Source organism: Sinocyclocheilus anshuiensis, unplaced genomic scaffold (assembly GCF_001515605.1).
Source record: "Sinocyclocheilus anshuiensis isolate Anshui unplaced genomic scaffold, SAMN03320099.WGS_v1.1 scaffold67, whole genome shotgun sequence".
NCBI lineage: Eukaryota > Metazoa > Chordata > Actinopteri > Cypriniformes > Cyprinidae > Sinocyclocheilus > Sinocyclocheilus anshuiensis.
In genome coordinates, this window is record NW_015552546.1 from 2,894,286 (window position 1) to 2,910,075 (window position 15,790).

The 15,790-nt window shown below is 32.4% G+C and overlaps 1 protein-coding gene and 1 long non-coding RNA gene across 5 annotated transcripts in view; one reads left to right on the top strand and one right to left on the bottom strand.

Annotated features, from left to right (window-relative positions):
• Positions 1 to 5,054: 5,054 nt before the first annotated feature.
• Positions 5,055 to 10,404, bottom strand: zfp64 (zinc finger protein 64 homolog (mouse)). 2 transcript variants are annotated; one of them, XM_016454775.1, is made up of 6 exons: positions 10,272 to 10,404; positions 9,180 to 9,335; positions 8,940 to 9,056; positions 8,754 to 8,816; positions 8,555 to 8,656; positions 5,055 to 6,483 (listed from the first exon to the last, which is right to left on the bottom strand). In XM_016454775.1, the coding sequence occupies exons 1-6, from the start codon at positions 10,291 to 10,293 to the stop codon at positions 5,201 to 5,203; spliced, it is 1,743 nt and encodes a 580-aa protein (XP_016310261.1). In that variant the 5' UTR covers positions 10,294 to 10,404; the 3' UTR covers positions 5,055 to 5,200. The 2 variants fall into 2 exon arrangements, with proteins under 2 accessions (XP_016310261.1, XP_016310260.1); XM_016454774.1 differs by having other exon boundaries at positions 8,405 to 8,656; positions 10,272 to 10,403.
• Positions 10,405 to 10,427: 23 nt separating this feature from the next.
• Positions 10,428 to 15,790, top strand: part of LOC107664253 (uncharacterized) — a 78,612-nt gene continuing 73,249 nt past the window's right edge. For 2 of the 3 annotated variants that reach the window (XR_001631441.1, XR_001631440.1), the window contains exons 1-2: positions 10,428 to 10,520; positions 11,408 to 11,488. This is a non-coding gene — a long non-coding RNA (uncharacterized LOC107664253). The remainder of the gene's footprint in view (positions 10,521 to 11,407; positions 11,489 to 15,790) is intronic. The other variant, XR_001631439.1, reaches the window with a different exon arrangement.

The window sequence follows — 15,790 nt, forward strand, 5'->3', positions numbered from 1 at the left end:
AGAGGGGTCAGAACTGAGCTGCTAAATCTATTAGCACTGACGGAAAAATCAATGCGCTCTTGTCCCCGTGAGACTCCCACTCAGATGCAGCCTTCACTTCCATGCAAACACACGGCTGTCTGAAGAATGCAGCGGGGGACAGTGACAATGAGGTCGCCAAATATTGACTTCTGTCCAGTGGAGAGCTCATGCTTTTAGAAATATGAGGAAAGTGACGTCAGATCAGAGGGGCTGCTTCTGGAACATCAATTACTGTGACAGAGATCACCACTGACAAATAACCAATGATCAAAGTTAGAACTTATTGATAGTAATTAGAAAAATTGAAAAAGAATTTAATAATAAAAGAATCAAATCCTCTTTGACGCACACCCAATATATTTCGAGGGATATCTAGCTGTGATAAAATCGATGTGACTATAAAATAAATAATCATAGTTCTTAATAAAAGTAATGATAAAAAAAAAAAAATCAAGAATCATCTCAAAGATTCAAACTGAGAACAAAGAATCAAATCGTTTTGCATCTAGTCACACAAAGATGGATGGTTATTTTGGTGCCTTTCATGCTTAGTCTATTTTTAAAGAACAAAAATGTATTAATTTATTTACTGTAAAATTTGATTCAAAGATTCAATTCTGAAAAAAATGAAACGGCTGGTGGAATTTATTTCATTTTATATGCTGAAGTGATGAATTATAAAGTAAATTTATATACTTTGTAATAATAATTGTTATAAAAAAAGCAAAAATTGAACTGAATTAAAAAATGAGTCAAGAGTCAACTATAAAGTTAACAGTCATACATGTTTAAGGTAAACACGGAATCTCCAAGACTCAATTCAATAACAAATTACTGAAAAAAACAAACAAAAAAAATGGAATCAAAGATTCTATTCTGAAAAATCAAGGTATCAAGACACCACCGGGGATGGTAGAATTCACTTCATGTTATATGTAGCAGTGATGAAATCACTGCATGTTTATACAGTAATTACACCTATTTGCAATATTAATTGTAGAAAAAAATTCAAAAATGTAACTGTATAAAACAAATAAAAATAATCAAATGTAGGCCTATATTTGATTCATTCTGTATCCTAACTGTAAAAATCAAATCATATTTATCAACACACCACTAGACCTGGTTTATTTCATGTTAAATGTAGCAGTGATGCAATAACTGTACATTAAATAGGCTAATTACACTAATTAGTAAAAAAAAAATTAAACATTAAAAATGTAACTGAATTAAAAAAAAAACGAATCAAAGAATCACATGTTTTTTTTATCCATACACAGTCAGGGCTGGTGGAAATTGTCAGAGTCTAAAGTCTAGCTGTGATGAAATCAATGTACGATTATAAAGTTGTTGTACTCATTTACTGTAAACACTGAGTCTTAAAAGAGTCGAATATAAACGAAGAATCAAATCCTTTTGTATCTAGATAAACAAAGAAGGCTGGTTATTTTTGGCGCCTTTTATGTCCCTTTCAAATATATCTATAATCTGATTATAACTGCATTTATTGTATTTATGAACTGCGAAAGTCGAATCAAAGAATCGATGTCAAAGAATCAAATCGATCCAATGACTCGAATCTTTATCTATAGATGGCTGGTAGCTTTTAGTGTACGGAATTTCATGGTCAAGAAACCACTGTACAGTTATACAGTTAATAATTCTACACATTAACTGTAGCCTATATATATATATATATATATATATATATATATCAAATAACAAATTACAGCTAAAATTATAATCAAGTACTTTACATGTGCTTTAATATGTTAGTCAACACATCAAAATAAATGTACATGGTCAAGAAACCACTGTACAGTTATACAGTTAATAATTCTACACATTAACTGTAGCCTATATATATATATATATATATATATATATATATATCAAATAACAAATTCATTCAGATTAACAGAATCAAATCTATAGATGCACGACCAGCCAGGGCTGAAAATGTTCTCCATGATTTCAGCCTTTTTCGCTACATTCAAGCGGTTCTGGCATTGCGAGATGATATCAAGCATAAGTAAAATATGAAATGCATGTTGTTGGTAGAAAACCGGCGCAAACAGGTGCTCTCCAGCTCACAAATCCTCTGAGAGGAAGAGGCCACAGGCTTTATCTAGTTGGATTATTTGAGCTCGCGCTGATGGTTTGTGGCGAGGAAATGTCCTGATATGAGACTGGTGGTCAGACATATGCACGCACAGGCAAAATGCAGCACTCATATTTCATGTGTCTCCATCTGCATCTCTACAACTGCCTAAAGATCTTATCTCGTAACTGTCAGTGCAGGAAACGCGATAGTTCTCATGCATAGGACTAGGCATTGGTTAACTGCTACTGGAGCGAAATCAAAGCGCATACGTGTGTAATATCTGCTGGGTTAATTTTTATTTCCTAAATTACACCGAAAGCACGAGATAAGAGATGACTGATGCCTTTCGGAGATTAAATAAATCGGTTGTCTGGCTAAAACAGCATCTTGAAGTCTGCTCTGCCATCTACAGGCAAGAAAAGGATTGAACCTTAAAATCAATGTACTAAAAATAAACTGTATTTCTTTCCCATTGAGAAATTGAGCTGGTTCCTTACCCAAATGGGAAGAAAATATTACAACACCGTCGCTTAGTACATTGGTTTTGATAATAACCAAGAATGAAATGAGTAATAACCAGAATAGGAGATATGAAGGGATTTTTGTGACAAAGATCCCTACAGATTAGATACACGCTACTTGAAAACTAGGTAACACATTACAGCAAGGTTTCATTTGTTGTTAAAAGCATTAGTTAATATAAACTAACAATGAACAATACTTTTGCAAAATGTATTCATTTTTCAATTTATAAATACATTTTTAAAATCAAAAGATGTCTGTTAACATTAGAACTAACATTAACAAACATGTTTAAATGCTGTAAAAATATTGCTCAGTGTTAGTTCATGCATTATTAAATGAAACGGTTTTAAAGTGTTGCCCCAAAATACAGGTATTTAACAACTTATTATATAAAGATGAATTAATACTTTTTAACACGGCAACCTGTTCAAGCTGCATTTACACACACTTAACATTTAAAAGTTTGGGGTTGGTAAGATTTTTTTTAATGCTTTTGAAAGAAGTCTCTCAAGATGCTCACCAAGGCTGTATTTATTTGATCAAAAATACAGTAAAAATACTGATATTGTGAAATATTACTACAGTTTAAAGTAACTTTTTATTTTGAATATATTTTAAAACGTAATTGATTCCTGTGATCAAAGCTGAATTTTCAGCATCATAACTCCAGTCTTCAGTGTCACATGATCTTTCAGAAATAATTCTAATATGCTGATTTGCTGCACAAGAAACATTATTATTATCGATGTTGAAAACAGGATCATATGATGAATAGAACGTTTTTTTTGTAATGTTATAAATGTCTTTACTGTCACTTTTGATCAATTTAATGCATCCTTGCACTACTTTCTTAAAAAAAAAAAAAACTAGTAGTCTAGAGTCATACTCTAGTAGTCTAGCGTATGTTACTTGAAGGGTTACGTCTTGGTTAACCAGCGCAGAGCGTTAACCACGACACCACCTGGAAACCGAAAACACACAAAAACACAATTTATAAGGTAAAAAGTTAATGGTTTAAAAAGACGAATGTTTATTTCACTGTAGAATAGAGAAAAAACAATTCATCCACTTTTGATTTGATGCAAAACTTCAATATGAAACGTCTCCCTGATCCAACATGGCAACCTCTGTATGTTATGCTGCATTCAGGTCACGCCATAATTACACATTTTCCACTTGTAAGATCCATTCATGTATTTTTCCAACTCTTAATTGTAAATGACAAACTCTTAATTTTATGAAAGCTCTGATTTCTCTCATCAATGTGCATGATTAAACCAAAATGGCAGCAGTTTGAACAGTTAAAAGTAAACTAGGTTTTAATGTCAACACCATATTCACTGGCGTTACCTTGTGCGCTTTTGTTGTCATTTCCAACAAACTTTCCCCATGGATGAGCACTGGAATTGAAAACTGAAACATTTCTGAGTTTTATAATTATTATAATTACAGTAATTCCAACACAACATGAACAAAGCATTAGTTGGATAAAGAAACAGGAAATCAACCAAACAAAGTTCATTTGAACTTGATGATAGATCTCAGTCAAGGTAGTGCCATATTTCATTTTAAAAGGAAAGAAAACAGCGCTGCGAGGAATAGAAATACAGCATGTTCAATGGATTGTTTAACAACATACTGACTGTCCAGCTGACAAAATGTCTTACCGAAGAACATTTTCAGTAGAAAAAACTCAATAAAACGGCTGTAAAGTTGTGAAAATTACTGTAAAAAAATGACTGTGACTTTAACGGTAAAAGACTGTAAAAATGCAACAGTAAAAACCTGTTAAATGATTAACGGTAAATTCCCCTACTATATACGGTGATAAACTGTATTGGACATAACATGTAATTTAACAGTAGTATACCATTTTTGGAAGTGAAAAAGATTGTATAATTTACAGTGAATAACTGTAAATTGACATTCCCAGAATTCCCTGCGATACATTTCAAATTTGCTGTTTTTTTTTTTATTGAAATAACTATGTTTCTTCTTAGTTTTTTTCTGATCAGTTTTGTATATTAGGGTTGTGTTAACACCTAACGTTGTTAAATTAATGTTTATTGCATTATTTCAGTTTCATGTGTGTTACCGTGATGGTGTTTAGTGTTTGTGTGAATGACACTGTGCACCTTCTATATATGTTATTTATATATTGCTTGTGATGGGCTTTGGTTCATCTTGACTTTCTCATCACCACCTGCATTTGGTGGTTATCAGTCTATTACAAAGGTACAAAACAGATTTCAGTACTTCAATAGGTTGGTATATTAACATTATATCAGTTAATGAAATGAAGGTATTTAACTGCAAATTTAAGTTAAAACGTAAAACCTAAAATGTTGCTACCGTATTTTTTATGGTAAAATTCCGGCAACCACAGCTGCCAGTTTTTTTACCGTAAATTTTACGGAATTTTTTTTTTACAGTGTAGGACCATTATTCAGTGAGTGCCATTGTAAAAGTGCAAGTCCATTCCTCACAGCCTCGTTTCCATCCGTGTTAAATTCAATATGGCGTTTAAAGTCTGTATCACAGTGAAACTTGTTATTCACATAACGAATCACTGATGTCCACCGTATTAGAGTCTGAAAATAAATGGTTTGGAGACAGATGGTACTTGTTAGCCTCTTGGTCCTGTGTTGAAATCGACAGAGGGAGACTTTGAACAAGAATGGTTTCTGGTAGACCCATATCTAAACTATCTTCAGCATTCTCTGCGTGCTTAGACACATCCTGAGACGAGGAACCATCAATGTTCATGGGTTCTTTTGTGGTGGAAATTGTCGGATTCACCTCCGTTACCACTGTAACCTCAGTCCCGCCTTCCTGGATGAGCTTGTGGAGGCTTTCCAGGTCAGAACAGGACGTTATGAAGGTGTGCGTGCCGTCAGAAGCGGATGCAGAACAGGAGGCGATGAAGTTTTGAGTACCGGTTTGAGAGGTGGTTTCACTGGAGTCGATTTGAGCGAGTAAAACCGTCTGGTGCTCGAGGCCGGACTCTGGTGCTAGCATGTTGACATGCTGTATTACGGGGTTCAAAAGCACACCGTGATCCTCCGGACCGAGCAGAACGGCTTCAGCCTTTCCAGCAGAAGCTTGGACAAAAGTAGCCTCCGGTCCTATAGAGGGCGCCATGATGATCTTAAGATGCGTCGTGCTGTACGAAGACGTCGTGTTGGCTGCGACGGAGGTTACAGTTTGACTTTGTTGTTGCACGTCACTGTTATGCTGCCTCTTGTGGCTGCGAAGAGAATCCTCCCTGACAAACGAAGCCTCGCATAAGTCGCAGCGAAACGCCCGTGCCGCTTCCAGTCTCGCTCGATAACGCGAGCTAAGAGGTTTGGGCGGCTCCTCCCCCGTCCCACTTCCTCGTCTGGACTTACCTTGCCTATCCGGTTTATCCGCGTGAAACTTCCTCCTGTGAATTAACAAATTACTCCGCTGCTTACTAGCAAACGAACAGTGTTCGCATTTAAAAGGCCGTTCATCCGAGTGCACACGCTCGTGGATTTTGAGCGCCCCCTTGCTGGAGCAGGAGTAACTGCACTCACTGCACTGCAGTGGCTGGGCCGGCTGGTGCTGGCGGGAATGGTGTCGCAGGGCGGCTTTGGTGGAGCACTGGAAGTCACATTTCGAGCAGCGGAAGGAGTCGGAGGCGCTGTGTTTCAGTTGCACGTGGGATTTTAAATTGGCCTTCATGGCACAGCGGTACTCGCAGAGTTCACACTTATAAGGCTTCTCGCCGGAGTGAACCCGACTGTGGCGCTTCAGGTCGGAGTTGATCTTGAATTTGGCATCGCATTGATTGCACTGGAACGGGGCGTCACCTGAGGAAACATCCAGGTATGTGAAGTCAATATATCACAGTTTCCACAACTTGTTCTGCTTGATCACAAAAAGCAACACTGTTCTAATGATGCTGTTCAACAATTTAGGATTTGTTAGCAACATACTTATCAAGTAAATACACTGATGTACAATTATATTTTGACACTTTTTAATTTCGTCATTTTCTGGGCAAAGCGCACGTACTTGTTTAACTGGTTGCATGTGTTCTTAATTTTCATAACATGGGAAAGATGAGCTGTTTGGCTTTGATAACTAAAAACAGGAAAACCAGTTTTATCGTATTCATCTTTTGGCAGTTTCACAAGCATTAGTGTAAATTCTCAAAAATTATTGGTGCCAGGAAATTCTTTGTGGCTGAAAACAGTAACAACAACAACAAAAAATAACAAGTAGAAAAACACTTGATTTTTGTGCTTTTAAAAAAGATTTTAGTTGGTATCTATTGTTTGTTATTAGAATTGTTATTATTAATCAGAGTTTTCTATATACAAAGGAAGAAATAAATAAAAATGATGCATGATAGCATGATATATATATATATATAACACATACATACACATACACACACACACACACACACTTGAAAAGTTTGGGTTGGTATAACTTCTCTTATGCTATTTCTAATGTTTTATATTTGAATATACTGTAAAATGTAATATAGGCCTATTCATTCATGCGATTCAAAGCGGAATTTTCAGCATCATTACTCCTGTCTTTAGCGTCACATGATCTTTCAGAAATCATTCTATTAATATTTCTGAGTGGTTTTTAAGGCTTGATTTTTTAATGGAATCTCCCTGAATAAATCATGTAAAATCTCCTAAATTAATTAATCTATGACAATGTATTTAATATAATTAGTGAAATGTACTCATTTATTTTAAGCTGATTCTCAAAAGTCTGTGATTTTGAGTGAGGCCTGTTTGTATTTGACTTTGAGTTATTTTGTACATTTAAAAGACTGTATACAGCCAAACAGCTCAAGCAGGAAAATATGCTCATTGAACAAGGCTTAATGCCTTAGAGGAGTAGTAGCCATAACCATAAGCTCTACTCTTCTGCACAATGGCAACGATCGCACTGTGCAATGGAAACTTCAACGTAACAGAAACTCTTTCAAATGTCAAACATAACTGAACATTAAACATTAATAGATGTTTCCCTTCACTCAAAAACACATAAAATAGCATTTCATTTTAAAATGTACTCTCCATATCCAGCCATATGTAAAGCATGCTGGGAACTAACAATCACCTCTAAAATAAAATGGCAAAATTGAGCTAATTCTCTTAAAATAAATAGGTAGCCTTCTTTCCTTCATTTTTTTAGTTTAATCAGTTCCTCAATTCAAGCCTCAAAACTGCTCAAGTTTCCTTTAAAAAAATGAGGAAAACACATCTCTTGGTTTTATTAGTAAAAAGTCCTCAATATTTTCTATACAACACTGAACCACAATTTCTTTAATGAAATATACACATTATTTTTAATTATCACCTTAATTTCTTTGATGAAAATTACAAGACCCAAGATCCATTTTTTTACAGTGAAATTTTAATGCTTCCGTGCTCTCTCGCAAAACCTTTGGGTTTTTTGAGTTGCTTGTGGAAACGCAATACTTTTTCAGGTGTTTCAGTTTTCAGGTGAATGCTATACTTTTGCAAGAGAATGCAAAGTTTTTCGGTGGAATGCAACATGCATAAGAGAACACATAAGCAATTTTTCTTTGCATCTAATATTTTTATAAAGACTTAACTGTCTCTTTTGATCAGTTCAATGCATCCTTCCTTAATAAAAATGTTACTTCCTTTCAAAATATCTCACTGACCCCAAACGTCTGACATATTTCAGAACATTATCTACATCCTTGGAAACACACCGTGTCTATGACGCTGTGCTCACCTGTGTGAGATCGGAGGTGAACGGTCAGCTGGCTGGAGTTGCGGCTGGCGTAGGGGCATATCTGACACTTAAAGGGTCTCTCATCATAGTGGATGCGAAGATGCTTCTTCAGGCTACTGCTGTCGGCCGCCGCGTATGGACAGTACTTACACTTGTGTGGTTTCTCTCCCGTGTGCAAACGGCTGTGGAGATTCAGCTTATCGCGACGACTAAAGCGTTTATGGCAGAGTTCACATTCGAAAGGCCTCTCACCTGAACAAAGGAGTCAGAGATCAGCACTTTAAAGTTCACTTGGCATCATTTGATAATGATAAAGCGTAAGGTGCAACACAGAGATTAAATGACTTACCAGTATGTGTTAAAATATGTCTCTCCATGTCTTTTTGGCCATACTGAGTTTTGAATGTACAACCTAAAGGCACAAAATTAAACGAAACATCTTTTAAGCTCCAAACAGTGTAGATATTTCACTTTCAATACCTTAAAAGTAAATATATGAATATAAGAAATGCAATGTTGTGTTGCTGACACTAACCTGAGAATGTGCATGTGTGTCTTTTTTGACTTAGTGCAGGTTTCAGCTTTTTAGAGGGGGTTTTCTGAGCTTTGGTCAGGGGCTTTTTGACTTTAGGTACACATGTCTGAAAGGACTCTGAAAAAATAAAAACACTTTTTGTCATTAGTAAACAGCAAAGTCTGCTATATGAAGGATCATTATAAACTTGAGTGCTTATAATGACCCATTATAACATGAGTACTTGGACATTAGATTCACCACTGGGTCCAGCGCTTCGGGCTGATATATGAGTCGATGGGATCTGGCTGCAGTTTTGCTTGTGTGCAAAAAAGTGGTCAACGTTGTTGTACTGCTGTTTGCAGAAGCCACAGATGTGGATGTCAGGACTCACTTCTAGTAACAGGTGGTTGACTACTGTGAGGAGATATATATATATATATATAGGGAAAAAAAAAACAAAGAGTATTCAATAAATACATTTCATATATAAATGATCTATCTATCTATCTATCTGTATCTGTCTGTATATAAATGAAATACATATATTATATGTAAATGTGAAATTAAAATAACAAATCTTTAAGTGCGGATATTTCACTTTTTACACCAAGCAATAAATGTGTATGTATGTATATTATATATTATTACAACTTTGAATGCTTTGTATTATTATTAAGTACAGGTGCATCTAAAAAAAAAAAAAGAATAGCCTGAAAAAGCTCTAATCATCAAAATTAAAACAAAAAAACGTTTGAAATGTTTTACTTTAATGTAATGAATCTAAAATATATGAAAGTTTCACTTTTTGAAATAAGTTACAAAAAATGAACTTTTTCACGATATTCAAATTTTTTGAGATGCACCTGTGTGTGTATATATATATATATATATATATACAGTGCACAGCATAAATGAGTACACCCCCTCTAAAACTTAAATTCAGCAATTACTCTTTACTTAGAAGACATGTTAGGGTTCTTTGGAGATGTAATGTTCCAACAAGCCTGCTTGATCAATTACCAAAGAAGAATGCATATATATATATATATATATATATATATATGCAAAATTGTAAGATATATCAGAAACATTAAATAGGCTTATATCAAATTGTAACATGAACTTTCAATGTCTGTAGAGCAATAAATACAACAATAAATACAATTGTTAAACATTATTAGTATTATATACTAAAAGGGACTTCAATTCTTTAATCTATCTACTTAATAGCGTCAATATTTGAATCATGGTTGTGATTATTTACCTGTGTTGCACAGGAATTTCTTTTCAAATCTGTTCTAAACAGTGTTTTTGTGAGATTTTGCACATATAGGTGATATCTTTATGTACCTTCTCCGTTGAACGTTGCCATGTGGATCAAGATGCCCGCTGAGAGTCGACCCGTGAAGTATCTGACAACTTTAATTCGCGTTGTTGTTCTGTGTCCCCTTCATTTCGAACGGTTTTCAGCAGAGCTCACGGTTTTGCGACAGTGTGAGCCGCTTGACGGTAAACATCAGTGAAGAGCGCGCAGCAGCGCCTCGCGCGTCAGGAGCGAGTATTTGGCCACAAACAAAGAAACATTGCTGCCAAAAACAGGTAAAGTAGGTGTACATGTTCAATTAAAGCGACTTTTTCATTTTCAATCAACTTTTCCTCAAAACAAGGATTTTTAGCCTTTGAATAATGCTTAAGAAAACAGTTAAACGCACTTACAAGGTGATAAAATTATATTTCCTCGGCACTCAGTGTGTATTTCATTCTTCAGAAGTCCTTCACTTTTTTAGATACCAGGGAAATTCTCATTTAATACACGGAGAGCGTGATATGACAATTAAAGCTGCACGTAATCTGTCATTTATAAGCAATGTAACGTTTGCATCATGTAACGTTTTCGCTTTTTGGGGGGGGTTTATTTTTTATAAAACGATAATTTATAGCATATATAATAATGATATATTAATAGTATGATTATTATTATTGTTGTTTTTAAATAATTTTAACATTTATAATATGTATACATTTTATATTATTTTCATAAAACAATACATATATATTATGTTATAATATATTATTATTATATATATAATGACAATATATTATAAACATTATATAAAACCGTTTCATATAATTTGTTTGATAAACATATAATAAACGTTTCATATCATTACAATTTCTGATATCATGTTCAAAGTTATATCACTTGTTCATTATATTATGTTCAAATTATAGCACTTGTTCATTATAAGGAGCATTATAGTCGTAAACTTGCTGTTATATGTCATGCAGTCAGACAGTGTTGGTGCAGAAGTGACTAAACCTGATGTGTGTCGGTGGGGGAAATGTAGATGAGTGTCTCTGTCAGTTGATTTGAGGCCAGCTGAGCTCGACAGCTGCACACAGCTGCTTAATGGCTGCAGGCTGTCAGAAGACATCTTCGCGCTCAGACATGTGGCGACGACTTTTAATTGTTCACTGTCTCGCAGGATTTTGGCTGCAGTTACATCAGATGAACACACGGGGGCGGCCGAGCTCCATTATTCACCAGAACGAGAGGCAATCTATAGGTAAGTTTGAGCAGCTCTTTGACACTTTGCCAGTCATTATATTATATTATAATTTTATATTATTTTCATAAAACAATACATATATATTATGTTATAATATATTATTATTATATATATAATGACAATATATTATAAACATTATATAAAACCGTTTCATATAATTTGTTTGATAAACATATAATAAACGTTTCATATCATTACAATTTCTAATATATTATTTATACTATATCTGTGATACTAGAATTAGTATTATTTGTATACCAAACATATTACAATTTTGAAAGTACATCAGCAGTATGTAATTTTGTATCATTATTATTGCTGTTGTTTTTAATAATGTTACCATTCTTTGTAATAATTACTAATAAATACATTTTGTTAACATGATTTTGATAAAAATTATATACATTTACATATTGTTACGACTTTAAATGCAGTGTATTATTATTATTACCAATTTATACAATTTAACTCAGAGAATATAACTCTATAATATAACTATATCAGAGAAGTCCACAGGATGTTTAATGTATTCAGGTTTATTAATAAACATGTTCACTGCAGTGGACAAAGATGCATATTTTATTCATTATTATTAGAGTGCGCTGATCTTGAGCTAAAAACAGAACACGAAACAGATTAGAGTCTCACAAAACAAACTCATTCAGAGAGTATATGTGTATCCATCGCCGTTAGCAGACGACATACTGACTACCACATTTATTTCTCTGAGTTATATTCAATAAAATATTTACATATAATTCTTCGTCACCTCAGGCCATTCTGCTCAGGTTGTGGTGTGAGTAATCCCACTCATCATTAATTTTTATTCCCACATGCTGTGATTCAGAGGCAGATCAGATCTGGATTTTCACATATTGAGAAACTGAAGAAATGAAAGGCACTGTCATGAATGTTCTGACACTGTTAGTTAGGATAATGCTTGACCACATTTACCACATCAAACACTGAAAAAATATATCAATGACATTCCTGGTGCTGATGATGACGTCAAATCTCCAGACACAGTTTAGACACGACTAGGGATATGCCGGTATCAAATTCTCATGTTGCGATTAATTGCTAATACTTTTATCACGGTATGCGGTATTATCCGTGATATATCGCATTACCGAATACCGGCACAAGTCTAGACACGACGGATCTTACGTGAGATCTTGACTCAGATCCGCCTTGTCTAAACTTCGTGTTGATCCAAATCTTCTTCTTCTCTTTATTTATTTGCGAACATCTGGTGAACATTAAAATCATATTATATTTTTGATTTGAAAATATCATTTTTTAAATATTATAATAATAATAATAGTAATAATGTTTCTATTAAAATAATATTAATAAATGTATATATTAATAATTACAATAATATTAAAACTATTTAAAAACAACACCAACAACAACACATTTTATTTATACATTTTTAGTGAAATATTTAATATTTTATATCTGTTCATATATCTTGTTTTTATTAAAATAATTGCAATAAATATTTAATAATTGTAATAATATTAAATCTATATTAATGCAACCACAACAATTATACTATTTAAAATTATTATTACTATTATTATTATTATTATTTGGTGAACTTCTGGTGAGCATCTTGTATATTAAAATCATATTATATTTTAAAATTGAAAACATCTGTTTTTATAATTATAATATATAATATATATTGCTTTTATCAAAATAATATTAACCATATTAATTATAATAATGTTGAAACTATTTAAACAACAACAAAATATAATAATAATAATAAGAATAAAAAGTGAATACGCTTTTTAATGCTTTTATTATAAATAATTTGCTATAAATAGTAATAATAATAATAATAATAATAATAAAATCAAATACATAATTTTAATGCTTTATTATTAAAATAAATAATTTGCTATAAAGTTAACAACAACAACAACAATAATAATAATAATAATAATAATAATAATAATAATAATAATAATAATAATTATAATAATAATAATAATAATAATAATAATAATAATAATAATAATAATAATAATAATAATAATAATAATAATAATAATAATAATAATAATAATAATAATAATAATAATAATAATAATAATAATAATAATAATAATAATAATAATAATAATAATAATAATAATAATAATAATAATAATAATAATAATAATAATAATAATAATAATAATAATAATAATAATAATAATAATAATAATAATAATAATAATAATAATAATAATAATAATAATAATAATTTTGACCTGAAATGTACAGCAGTGAGATGTGTGAATATAGCATTGTATGGTAGCTTTGGGACAATATGGGGGTAAATAAATGACAGAAGTTTCATTTTTGTCTGAAGAATGGTGACAAGCTTGTTAAATCTGTTGCCTCAAGTTTTTGGGTTTGTCGTAAGGTACTCAACAAGACATTCTGAAAACCTTAAAGGGGTCATATGATGTTGCTAAAAAGAACATTATTTTGTGTATTTGGTGTGATGAAATGTGTTTATGCGGTTTAAAGTAAAAAAAACACATGATTGTTTGTTACTGTACATTATTGTTACTGTACATTATTGTTTCTCCTCTATGCCCCGCCTTTCTGAAACGCCTCGATTTTTACAAAGCTCATCGGTCTGTCGTGACGTAGATATGTGGGGGCGTGTTAGAACGAGCCGTTTTAGGTAGGCGTGGTTGACTCTTAACTTTTATAAAGAATATCTCTTTGGATTTGAGACTTTAGTCTTTGCAACTTTACAGATCTTCTTTATGCACCAAGAGCTTGTAACACTCCAAAGAGAAAGGAAAGATTGAAATCGCATCATATGACCCCTTTAAGACTGCATTTATTACAACTCATCCTTGAGCAACGACAAACCACTTCTATTGCATTAGCAGAAATACAACAGACGATAATACCGATTTAATCAACGTGCTTTAAATAAATATTTTGCAAGAACTGTGGAGTTCCCCGTGGGACCAGTCTTAATAATCTTTTAACGTTCTTGTAATTCTCAGCCTTCATAATTTCCCAACATCCCATAAACAGATATTATGCCATGCTTACATTATTTGTCAAATGGCCCCGTTTCATCGTTGTTTATGGAAAACGGGGGCAGAGACGGGGCATGTTTCAACATCTCCTCTAATGCTACGACAACACATAAATGCAAAAGTGAGTCAGCATAAAACTCTGGAAGATGAAAGGAAAGATGAACATGAAGACACCTATAAACTAAACGTTTCTGTCTGGGTTTAATCGTCTGAAGATCCACGCCAGGTTTCACTCAGCCTAAGGTTACAGCAACAGTGTCTTGCTAAATAATATCAGTAAAACTGGGACGGATGGAAAGAGAAGAGAGAAATGAGATGTGTATGGCGGGGTGATGTGTTTATGACGTGAGGAGGAACAGGGAAAGACGTTCTGAAGGTCCATGTTTGGTTTGAGCTGCCTGACAAATGATACACAAATGTAGAGTATGAATGGAGTTCAACAGCTGTTATCATTACATCAGATATAACGTCTGGAAAACATCACATCTCTGTGTATTTCATGGCACAAACACACGCTTACTTACATGAAGACAGACCATAGACTTTTTATATAAAGCAAGTGATGACTTTTTTTCCTGCATTTTATTAAAATAATACTAATTTAAAAATAATTTCTTAAATTACAGACACCCCTGAATTTCCCCAAAGGGAGATTTCAGATTTTGGGGAACAATTTTGTCCCTAAACTACAGCTAAGCTATGATAAAGGAAAAAAAATGTTTTAGCAATTTTTTTTTATTTGAATGTTTTTTAATAATAATAATAAAAATAAAATCAATAATCAAACAAGTTATTATAGTGCTTTATTATTATTTCCAGCAATAATAATGCTAGTTTTTTTATTGTTGCGGTTTAAAAATGTATAATAAAATATTATGGATTTATATTTATAAAGATTTATATTTGTAATAAATTTATATTTTTATAAAGATTTTTTTGTTAAAGGTTTGATTTCAATATTATAATTATTATTAATTATTATTTCCAATAATAATAATAATAATAATAATAATATTTTATTGTTGCTGCTAAAATATATAATAAAATACTATTTATTAATAGGAAATTTATATTTGTATACAGATTTTTTATTGAAGGTTTTAAATAATAATACTAATAATAGTAATAATAATAAATACAAAATAATCTCATAAATTAGCTTTAAAATATCATTTTATTAAAAATATTATTAATAATACATTTTATTATTGTTGTTAAAAAAATAATAAAATTGTATTTATTA

Bases quoted from the DNA above. Each gene is read 5' to 3' on its own strand.
- zfp64 (XM_016454774.1), bottom strand. From the start codon at position 10,293: ATGGCAACGTTCAACGGAGAAG. The intron at 9,057-9,179 runs GTGAATCTAATG...TTATTTTTTCAG, and splicing joins CCGAAGCGCTGGACCCAGTG to AGTCCTTTCAGACATGTGTA. The intron at 8,817-8,939 runs GTTAGTGTCAGC...TTGTGCCTTTAG, and splicing joins ACACACATGCACATTCTCAG to GTTGTACATTCAAAACTCAG.